The sequence below is a fragment of the Eptesicus fuscus genome, chromosome 11 (genome assembly GCF_027574615.1).
Source record: "Eptesicus fuscus isolate TK198812 chromosome 11, DD_ASM_mEF_20220401, whole genome shotgun sequence".
NCBI lineage: Eukaryota > Metazoa > Chordata > Mammalia > Chiroptera > Vespertilionidae > Eptesicus > Eptesicus fuscus.
Window position 1 is genome coordinate 40589583 of NC_072483.1, and position 12371 is coordinate 40601953.

At 35.4% G+C, this 12371-nt stretch overlaps 1 protein-coding gene across 2 annotated transcripts in view; it reads left to right on the forward strand.

Annotated features, from left to right (window-relative positions):
• Positions 1–12371, forward strand: part of SLC4A10 (solute carrier family 4 member 10) — a 186366-nt gene that overhangs the window by 157668 nt on the left and 16327 nt on the right. For both annotated transcript variants that reach the window (XM_028141093.2, XM_028141099.2), the window contains 4 exons: positions 92–343; positions 1192–1260; positions 8642–8815; positions 9547–9669. In XM_028141093.2, coding sequence (XP_027996894.1) covers positions 92–343; positions 1192–1260; positions 8642–8815; positions 9547–9669 — 618 coding nt within the window. The remainder of the gene's footprint in view (positions 1–91; positions 344–1191; positions 1261–8641; positions 8816–9546; positions 9670–12371) is intronic.

Consider the following 12371-nt stretch of genomic DNA (forward strand, 5'->3'; position numbering starts at 1 on the left):
TCTTACTGTTCCAGGGTGGTCGTGTTATTTGTCTCTATACTTAGTTCAGGTCCTATGAGTATCCTCTCTCTCTCTCTCTTTTTTTAAACAGAAAGGCTGTGGATACCATCTGGACCTATTAATGGTGGCTGTCATGCTTGGTGTGTGCTCCATCATGGGCCTGCCATGGTTTGTGGCTGCCACTGTCCTCTCCATCACTCATGTCAACAGCCTAAAACTGGAATCAGAATGTTCAGCTCCAGGAGAACAACCCAAATTTCTTGGCATTCGGGAGCAAAGAGTTACTGGGCTTATGATTTTTGTTCTTATGGGTTCATCAGTCTTTATGACCAGTATTCTGAAGGTAATAAAATCTGCCCTTATGAATTTAAGAGAAGGCAGAACATATTTATTATTGTTTAAGGGATTTCATTTGAATCTAAACCATCAATTTGCAAATATTTTATGGCAAATGATGAATGTGATTAATTTCTTTACCATGTTTATATAACATTTTAACTTAATGAGGGAAATTGTGTGCTGTATTTTAAAATCCTTAAATAAAAATTTAGACTGGCAAAGTAAAATTTGATGTGTAAATTATTACCATAATTTTGAAATGGTGACAAAGTTGTGGGAAAGAGTACCTCATTGTTTCTGATTGACTTGTGATCTGAATTCACTACAGGCCTAGACAAAATAAGGCTTTTTTTTTGTCAATGGAAAGCTATATTTGCAATTAACATTACCTAGTATAAGATAAAGGTACAGAAGTAAGCAATGTTATGGTCATGGCTACAGTGCAGATGTATATGTTCCATAAAACTAATAATGAGAACATTAAAGAGTAATTATTATGTCATAATTCTGGTAGATATCTCTAAGCTGGTATTTGTATTTTATTGTAACTCATCTAAGTTGTCTATAATTTATAAATTCTAGTTGAAATATTTAATTACTTACATAAATTTATGTGTATTTAATAATTTTATAAGTATATTTGCAAGAATTGATGTGTATGTCATATAAATAACTATAGAGATAGAATGATGCTGAGTATTTAAAGAAAGAGAAAAATTGAACAATCCACAATTTTACAAATATCTGGTATAATGTAGGAACAACATCTAAGTATTAGCTCCATTCTTCGCCTTTAATCTAAATGCGTTGTTGAAAATAAATTGTGCCTTTTCTCCAATTGTTCTTTCACAGTTTATCCCCATGCCAGTGCTATATGGAGTGTTTCTTTATATGGGTGCTTCATCTCTAAAGGGAATTCAGGTAAATTATTTACAGTAATAATGGCACATCTATAATGAGTTATCGTAAGGTCTATTGATGCTAAGTCATGTGATAGTTAAGAAAATGACATCATCTTAGGAACAGGTTTTAGACTACAATTAATTTTTAAAAAATTAGTCATATTTCCAAAAGTTAAAGAAGATCCTCATCTGCATCTTAGGTTCATAATCATAGGGTACTTTTGTTTACCATAAGTATATTAAAATTGAAATGTTTAGATTTCACAGCCCTTTTAGATAACTAATCATAGTACATTTCAAAATATATACAAATACTTTTAATCTTTGATACTGTCTTCATGATTATGGATATATATATATATATATATATATATATATATATATACACATGAGGCTAGAAAAAAACTATGCACAAAAATATTAATTGTTACACACACTTTCAAGATATTAGAAACAATCCCATTATCCAAATTAGTAAATAATTATATAATCTATGGTATATTCATTGAAAGGTGGTAATTATGATGATAATAAAAGTAACATGGTAGAAATGCTTATGGCACAATGCAAAGTGAAAAAGTAGGAAAATAAATTGTATCTACCACTGGTTTATAAAGCTATGATGTTGGTCAGATTAAAAAGGAAGACATAGAAATAAAAACAATATATTGTCCAGCCAGCTTGGCTTAGTGAATAGAGCATCTGCCCGCAGACTAAAGGGTCCCAGGTTTGATTCCAGTCAAGAGCATGTACCTTGATTATAAGATAGATCCCCGGACCTGGTTGAGATGGGTACAGGAGGCAACCAATCAGTGTGTCTGTCTCACACTGATGTTTCTCTCTGTCTCTGTCTCTGTCTCTCCCCCTTCCTTCCATTCTCTCTCTCTAAAAATAAATAAATAAATAAATAAATAAATAAATAAATATCCTCGGGTGAGGATTAACAAAAAACAAATTTGTTAAAATAGTGAGGTCCTGCTTGATTTTTTTCTTTTAATTTTGTTTTTCTATTATTATTATATTTATAGAAATATTAAAATTAAAATTAAGTTACAAGGTAAGGCAGTTTCAAAGTATAAGCAAAGGCTTACTAATTGTTTAAAGAAGTGTTAGATAAATAAATATAGTTGGGTTAGTTTTCTATTGCTGCATAACAATAGAATACATAACAATAACAAATATTTATTATCTCACAGTCTCTGTGAATCATGAATTTAGGAACAGATTAGCCAAGTGGTTCTGGCTCAAGATGTCACAGGTGGTTGCTGTCGGGATACGGACAAAGGCTGCAACCATCTGAAGGTTGACTAGGGCTTGAGGATCTTGTCTAAGATGGCTTATCACACAGCTGTGGGCGAGAGGCATCAGTTCCTGCCTGGCTATTGAGAGGAAGCCTCTGTTTTGCCACATGGGCCTTTCCATAGGTCACTCAAGTGTCCTCATGACATGGAAGTTAACTTCCATTGGAGTGAGCTATGAAAAAATGAGAAAAAGTCACTGTGCCTATTGACTTAGTCTCCAAAGTTGCCGTTGGTCACTTCTACTTTTTACTATTTGTTAAAAGCAAATCACTATGGCCAGTTTGTACATAAGGGAAAGGAAATTAGACTTCATCTCTTTATTTTGGTTTGTTTGTTTTTGTTTATTTTTTAATCTTCACCAAGGATATTTTTTCCATTGATTTTTAGAGAGAGTGGAAGAGAGAGGGAAAGACAGAGAGAAACATCGATGTGAGAGAAACACATTGATTGGTTGCCTCCTGCATGAGCCTCCATCAGGGCCCAGGCCAGGGAGGAGCCTGCAACTGAGGTGCTCGCCTTTGACTGGAATCAAACCCAGGACCCTTTGGTCTGAAAGCCGACACTCTATCCATTGAGCCAAACTGGCTAGGGCTAGACTTTATCTCTTAAAGAGAAAAAAGTACTAAAGAATTTGTGGATTCATGTTAAAAGCACACAATTGTTTTCTAAATCTTTATAGAGTCCATTGGCAAATTGTTCCTGCTTATGTTATTGTAGTGGGTTGAATAGTGTTCCTCAGAATTTTTTTCCACCTGGAATCTCAGAATGTGACCTTATTTGGAAATAGGGTCTTTGCAGATATAATTAGTTATAGATCTCAAGATGAGTTCATCCTGAATTTAGGGTGAACTCTAAATCCAATCACTGGGTTCTTTATAACAAGAAGAGAGACACAAGGAATAAGGCCACGTGAAGATAGAGGCAGAGATTAGAGTTTTGCTGCCATAACCAAGGAACATCAGGAATCATCAGAAGCTGGAAGAGCAAGGAGGGTTTCTTCCTCACGGCCTTCATAGGGAGCTTGTGTAGCCAGCAGTTTGATATTGGCCTCCACAACAATTTATCTATATATATAAAAAGGCAGTGGCTGTAACGACTGAAGGCTTGATCAAACACCAGAATTCAGTCTTGCAGTCAGTGCTGGGTTGCTGTGGTGACCCAACACTGTCTGCTGAGGGGGATGCGAATCAGGCCTGAAGAGAGGCCTGGAGAGAGAAGCAGGGTCTGATCTGTAGCCTCCGTGGCAGCTGTTGATCAGCCCTTGCCTCTCTCTCTCCAGGCCTCCTCGGGGGCTGCTGATCAGCCTCGCCTCTCTGATCAGGCCTGGAGATAGGCCCAGAGATGCTGACTGGCATAGAAACTGACCAATCAGAACCAAATCTGGGTGAACTGTGAGGATCCAATGGCTGCCTAGGAGGCGGAGCTTTTGACATAGAAACTGACCAATCAGAACCCCCCCTAAGGTGGGGGCTGAGGAGGGGTTTTAAGGCAGTTGGGGGCGAGATCAGGCTGGCAGAGGAGGGCAGTTGGGGTCGAGATCAGGCCAGCAGGAGAGGGAAGTTAGGGGCAATCAGGCAGGCAGAGGCAGTTAGGGGCGATCAGGCCAGCAGGGAAAAGCAGTTGGGGGCGAGATCAGGCCAGCAGGGGAGGGCCATTGGGGGCCATTAGGCAGTCAGGCAGAGGCAGTTAGGGGTAATCGGGCAGGTAGGCAGAGGGGTTAGGGGCAATCAGGCAGGCAGGCAGAGGCAGTTAGAGGCAATCAGGCAGGCAGGCAGGTGAGCCATTAGGAGCCAGCGGTCCCAGATTGCTGGCAGTTAGACATCCCCCAAAGGGTCCCCGATTGGAGAGGGTGCAGGCTGGGCTGAGGGACTCCCCCCATCCCCCATGCACAAATTTCATGCACTGGGCCACTAGTATATACAGTATATAAAAAAGGCTAATATGTAAAGTGTCCCCTTGGGAGTTCGACCGGGAGACTGGGAGTTCAATCACTCGCTATGATGTGTGTTGACCACCAGGGGGTGGCACAGAACGAAGGAAGGCCCCAGTCGGCAGCCAGAAGGCCCCAATCGGCCCTGATCACCAGCCAGGCCTAGGGACCCTACCCATGCACGGATTTCATGCATTGGGCCTCCAGTGGGATAATAAATTTGTATTGCTTTAAATCACTGAGTTGTGGTAATTTGTTACAGTAGCACTAGAAAACTAATATAGATTTCTATATAAATTTGCCTTTGAATACTCTTGTTTTCTAACTTAACATTATTAATTGTTTAAAGGAGTATTGGTTGATCTAAACTACTGATTGATCTAAAGCACATTTTCTTGAAAAAGAGACTAATTTTGAGGGTTATTTGTTGTAAAGTATAGTTTATTTTTGTTGACTAAAAGAAAAATATAACTTGTTGCTTATTCTTTGACACAGCTTGATTCATGGCTGTTCAAAGACATAAAAGAAAAGTTACCTGACAGAATGTTATGCAGTTATCAAATTAACACTTAAGTGTGGAGCACAGGGTGTGGGATGGTGAGCTTCGGTTCAATAATAGACCATAAGAGAAATTGAAAAAGTTAAGTTTATTACTCACAGATCCTGGAGAAAGTACCTGGCCTTGGGCCAGAGTGGAAGGTCAAGGCAAAATAAAGACAGACAGATGGAGACAAAATCTGGGCTCATGCTTTTGTTAGGGTCTATGGGTAGAGTAGTTTGGGGTTCCTGGGCTAATTCAAATTAAGGCAGTGGGGTTTAAGTCCCTGGGAATCTAAGGGGCACATAAGGGAAAGGCATTGGGAGGCAGGGGAGATTGTCGATCACAAGGGCTGTTGGGGAAGTCATATCAGGACCTTTGTTTACTTGTGACTCTGTGGGCATCTATCTAGGGAAAACAATTGCATGAGGGACTAGTGTAGTTAAAGGTCACTGCAGATCACTACGCTAAATAAAATGGTTGTAAGGCAACAATACTATGGAGTATCTTAGCCAAACTCTAGACACTGAGGACCAGGCAGCATGGGAACTCTTTTCCTGAATGAACAGCTACCCAGTTCTGACTTTGGGAGCTGGAAAACCACTTAGGCCTTAGGGCAGTGCTGGATGTTAGAACTGAGGCAAAACTTCAATACGAAGTCATTGTAAGATCGTCAAACACCCAAGTGGAGAGGATGAGGCTGTTCATCCTGATAGTGGGTTACATTCACTTGGGAGAGGGAGATGGTGCAGAAGTGTTATGCATTTAAATTTTTCTCAAATTAGTTTTAATTTTCTCATTTATAATATCATGGATGAAAGTTATTGTGAAAGAATTGATTTGTTGAGGCAGAGAGGGAAGAGTACTAAAGAGTTTTTATTTATTTGTTTTGTTGTTTTTTCATGTGTGTAATATGTGGGTTTTTTGCCTTTGGCAAAAGTTCCACAAGTACTAATTTCATCTGTGATTGCAAAGTATTTATTATTAGGCCTCAGGCTCACAAAAATATAGCAGTAGAAGTTTAAGAAACAAAGTAAAATAATTTTGATAGGTTTCAACAGATTTTTCCCCCTAACTCCACTCACAAGATTTTATATTCATGATTTAAAACTAAACAAATCTTGCAATTATTTGCAGTGTTCATCTTTCATTTGAAAATTGAAGAAAATATTATCAAAGGCACAAGATAAAAATATGCGTATGAAATAGCACAAATGAAACAGCATTAAGGTCTCACACTGAGAAAGAGTGTTAGTGAAAATTTAAGTGAGCCTGAAGCTCAGGGAGTCGAAATCCATATTTGGAATTTTGTGGCTAACTCAGTTCTGAAATGGGAATTGATATTATGTCAAGATAAATGCTAAATGTAAAACTCAGATTACATTTATCATGCTTATCATGATGTAAGTGGTAATAAACATGTGCTGAATACCAACAATACAAGGAGCATATTAATGGGTTACTCTATATGTAGTAGGACCCTGTATTGTACATGATTGTTTAACATTATTAAGAAAATTATTATCTAGACATCTCATTGTGCAATGTGGCAGAAAAACAGATCACAGTGTTCTCGGAATGTTGTTTCTGTACTCAGATATATCACCACATCTATATTCATTCCAACACTTCAGGAGTCCAAAGTAAAGCAAATGTGCCATTTAAACAATAACAATTGAAGCACCCACACACTGAAGTACACTTATGCAATGACATAACTTCACAAAGGAGAAATGGTGGCTGAGAAAAATGAGTTCTATAGAAACTGAAACATTCAGTTATAAGCCAGATTATTTTAATTTATTTCCTCCCTATTCCCACTCCCATTACGTTTTATTTGCTTGTTTAATGACATGTAATTTTAAGAGATATTGAGGATGTAGAAATAAAGACCTAATGATATATTTGTGGACAGAGATGGGCCAGGAAAGAAATTCAGTGCTTAGTACTCTGCACAGAAGGTTTTCAATAAACGCTTTTGTAGCTTATTAATGAATATGAATAAATATACATGAGCTGTGGATGAACTAACCCAGTGGTCGGCAAACTGCGGTTCATGAGCCACATGTGGCTCTTTGGCCCCTTGAGTGTTCTAAGGCCACTTCTTCAAAATAGAATCACCCAGGCCGAAAACCGACTTCTGCGCATGGGCCATGAAGTTTCAATCGCACTGTACGTGTGCGCCTGCACGTGGTATTTTGTGGAAGAGCCACACTCAAGGGGCCAAAGAGCCGCATGTGGCTCGCGAGCCACGGTTTGCCGACCACTGAACTAACCTACATTGGATTCTGGTTTAGATGACCAAGAAAAGATCATGCCATAGCATAAGAAGGGGAACACAGAGGAAAGATGGGTGTCTGTTGAGTTTGGGATTTCTATTACACATGCAAACAGATTTTGGTAAAATAGGATATTTTGATCCTAACACTTGACTCAATGGACATTTGTTCCTTATTAGAGTAATTTTGGAATATGTGATGAAACTTACTTACAGTTTTCTTATAAATTAGCTAAGAAATATAATCTAATAGTACTCTTTTGAAAATGTATAACAGATATCACTGTAGAAATGGCATGAAAATGGACTGTGATTAAAACCATATTCTAAATAATTGCTTCCTGTTAGAAACATTCAAAACTACAAAGTTTGGCCTGAGAAATACTAAACAAAAGGATACACATAAAATAAAGTAACATGCAGTATTGTTACTAAATAAAATGTGATTAATGATTTAAGGTTCTTATGAAAATTTAATATAGAGAATTTTAATTGAGAAAATTAGCTTTTGTAGATAAAAATGGCCTCCAAGTCAAAGCTGTAACAATATTATATAGTTCAAGAATAGTTGTACTGTCTTTAATGTAAAATTTAAACAAAAAATAACATTGGTCTAGATGAAAATAATTTTTATAAAATACAATAAAAATATATAAACGGTTTGACATTGCAGTATAGGAAATTGATTAAGAAATTGAGTTGAGTTAAGAAAATTTGCTCTGGAAAGAATTTATTAACTATAATTAATTTAGGTTAAATATTTATGGATAAGATATTTGTATTTGTAAAAATAGTACTTAAACCTTGTGGAGATCAAAGCAACAAAGTCAGAACAGCAGAGTCAAAATAAGCGGTCAAAACATCTGACTCGGCAGCTGGAGATGGGTAGAGAGCTCCCGAGACAGAGAGCTGAAGTAGAGTTCTAGGTCAGGGAGTCTTTAACACGTATGTTTAGTTGAAGCCATGGACTTTTGTATGAGAGAAAAGGACAGAGAATGGGAGTCCAGGAAGCCCTGGTGCTTAAGGGACAAATAAAGGAAGAGATTGTGATGTGACGATGAAAAAGAGGTTGATGATGGTGTTTTGTCTCTCAAGGCTATACTCTCCCTGGTAGCAACATTTAGCATGGTCTTTAATATTTTTAAACTCTTCTAAATTACAACCTGGGTCCATATTTTCAAGAAAATGTGGGATATTATAAAACTGATATCATAGTATTTCAGAATGTATGCATAACAATACTACTATCCAGATGCCCGAATGTCAACTTAAAAGTGATCCAGATGTACAATATATTGGACCACATTAACTGTTTACTTGTTCTAAAATCAACTTAGTCTGTTTATCTTTTAGTTCTTTGATAGAATAAAGCTCTTCTGGATGCCTGCAAAACACCAACCAGATTTTATATATCTAAGGCATGTTCCACTTCGAAAAGTCCATCTCTTCACAATTATTCAGATGAGTTGCCTTGGTCTTTTGTGGATAATAAAAGTTTCAAGAGCTGCTATTGTCTTTCCAATGATGGTATGAAACTTCTAACTTTTTTTCTCTTCCTGTGATTTTCTCCTCTTATTGGAAACCCATGAACTGAGATTGGAGCAATAGAGTCATTCTGAACAGTTATTGGTAACCCTGGGATAAACTTTAACCACTAAATCTTAGTGACTAAGATTGGGTTTGAGATTATATATGAATTGCAGTGACTTATGTTAGTTTTGTCTCAATCATTCTGAACATTAGTAGTTGTTTGAATTAATTGAAGTTGTGTGGGAAAATTTAAACTTTAAAAATTTAACTTTAAAACTATACTAGCAAATCTAAAAAGGTGGGGAATTTTAAAAATGAAATTTCATAAAATATTTCAGGTAAGTTTCAAATGCTTCAAAAATATAGTGAATTTGAATAACTATAAATAATTGAAAATATTTTCAGTACAGATAAGGATAGTTTAATGTTCATTTAAAATAAAGCAAACTATTAACTATAAGTATTTAAGAAAACAGTGGTTTTTAAAATAGCTTCTTTGAATGACTTCTATAATGGGTAAGTAACACCACGGCTATTATTCGGAGGATAGGGTAAGAAAGGGAAATAAAAGAAGCAAAAGTACAGACAATACCTGTTAGATACATATATTTTAAAATTTCATTTTTAATCTCAGTCCTAGTTGAAATTGACTTGTTTCTAAAAACAAACATCTACATATCCCATTTCCATTTCTTCCATATTTTAAACTATTTTATTATTTATTTCAGGTGTTAGCTCTGGTATTTGTAAGAAAGTTGATGGACTTTTTGTTTACCAAACGGGAACTCAGCTGGTTAGATGATTTAATGCCTGAGAGTAAGAAAAAGAAACTAGAAGATGCCGAAAAAGAAGTAAGTCGTAGCAAAATAAATATCTTATAAAGTAAAAGGAGCACTTGTACACAATAGCTCTTTGCAAAACTAAATTATTGTGTTTCTCTTTAGACAATTAATGATTAACAACCACAGGTGGACAAGTTTAGAAGATTAATGTTTAAAATCATAACGTTGGAATTTGAACACAGCGAGAGCGAGTGGGCATATCTTACATGAGGAAATCAATCCCTAGTGAAACATGATGATAACTGTACTTCATTATCACGAAAACTGTACAGTTTATTTTTCTGATTCTTCCCCTGTGGATGGTAGAAACTTACAGATACTTAATTATTTCCAAATTATAGTTATTCAGTGATTGCTTTTTGGTTGAATAAGTGAGATACAAAAAGAAACATTATCGCTGTGGGTATTTTTCTAGGGACAAAGTTTTAATCAAAAGATAATTTTAATTCAAAGATAAAAATGATTTATTTTTGAAATAGATTAAAAGCTTAAGAGGAAAATATGTTGATCTGATTTGCTTTCAAAATGATTTAAGATTATTGTTTGAGAAACTTTTTGGATTTAATTGCTTTTATGGACTACTGATTTATCCTATCCTGTTTCATATATTAAAACAATTTAAGTTTTATGGAGTATTTAAAATTCAGATTTAAGTCTGGGAGTATAAGTGAAAAAAGTGACCCTTACATAATTTACCAGAATGATTGAACCCATAAATTATAAAAGATAGGAGCAAAATTTCCATGTGAATAGAAATGAAGATGAAATAAAATATTTGATGACAATTGTACATTCTTTCCACTTTTCCTTCTTCTACAAGGTGGTTAGTAAGTGTATTCATTTTCTTACCTACAGTATATTTTCTCAGACCATGGATATATTCCTCTTGCCTTTGGGAAATCTGTTTGAAAACCTCTCAGTGTCTTAGATGTTATTCAGTCATTAGGTGAGGCTTGATAGGTCACAAAGCTAATGAGATTTCTGCACAGATGTTTCTACAAATAGAGCTACATAATATGTGACTCTGATATTTCTTCACTATTCCATGGTGTCCCATCACTGACAGTGGATTACCACATTTAGGAACTGATCACGATGATGTATTTTAACACTGTATGAATATTTCAGTTTTCTCAAATATTGTAGAAAGCATACTGAAACTCATACTTCTAGTAATAATAATATAAAATTAAACTATCATATTATTTAAAATTCATATTATAAATGTATCATTACTTCACTTTTCTGTTTGATATATTCTTATTTAAGTATGAGATATTTTTTAAAATAATACTTTAAGATATTTTGATAGTCTCTATTTAATTTTTGGGCTTTAGGTAAAGGTTTGCTCTCATCATCAGATACTATTTCAAAAAGTATGACATAAATTTGGTATAAATCAAATGTAAATAAGATGGGCATCAGAATAAAGAAATTCTGAAGGCTTAAATTATCCATACTTGGTCTAATTAAAATTATTCAGGTTTAAAGCAATTTCTAAGAAGCTTTAAATTCCAAAGAAGATAATTTTGAATTCAAAACCTATGAGCTTTCACTCAATCTTTCTGATAATGAGAATATTATTAAGTATACTGAAGCAGTAGCTAGTGTAATTTTACCTTTTTTATTTTGCTTTGATTTTATGCCAATTATCTTTACTACTTCTGAAGGAAAAAGATGGCAACAGTCCCAACCCTCTAGTCATCCCTTCCACAGCATTCTCCCTAGGCCATACCCATACTATGGGACATTTTTTGCCCTTCTAGAACTTCATAAAATGAAAACTGATATTTCTATATAACATATTATATTTAATTTTTTATCATTAAATTTTTTAATTTCTCCCTTATATGTCTGTCAAGTAGGAGAGAACAAATATGATCATAATCATAAATGTATTAGAATCTGCCATTTCCATTGCACAGAGCCACTCTCATGGCCACATATGTATGGGGCTTATATGCATGTGTGTGTGCCAGGTGTCCATTTTGGAATTTATTAATCTCAGATAGGCACAGACACTATTTAATGAACTTCTAACTTTTTTCCATCATAGACCCACTGCACTCCAATGTGTGTTTACTATTTTCTGATTATGATGATAATGATTTTAGAAGTAATTAAAAATTGCTATATTTCATAGAACTCATGTTTTCCAAAAGGATACAAAATACACTAGAGATTTATCAAGGCAAATTTACAGTAGTATCCTTCAGATATGCATATGAGAAAAAGTTGCAATACATTAAATCAGGCAGGTTTACCGACACTTAAAATTTCAGATAGATTAATATGATAATACTTTCATGAGATCTTCAGTACATGGAAAGAAACAAGAGCACCAATAATACAATGAAAAAATAATCAATTTTCAAACATTAAAATATAGGTATGACCAGTGCAAAAAAAAAATTCTCCATCTGACAACTGGAGGAAGAAAAAGAAATTTAAAGATGTTCACTTTCTAACTTGGAAATAAGAAGATTTAAGACATAATACTTTTCTACTTGGTCACCTGGATCATGGAATTTCACTCTTGTGAGGCTGGGGACTCTCCTGAAGGATGTGACTCCTTCCTGTGGCCGGTCCTCCAAGGCCCACTTACCTAGGAGATTGTGCATTGAGGTGGTAAATGGACAAGATGTCTAGAAAGGTTGCATTTCTGCAATTACTCAAATTAATTGAGTAACTTTGATTTGATCTGGAAGGTG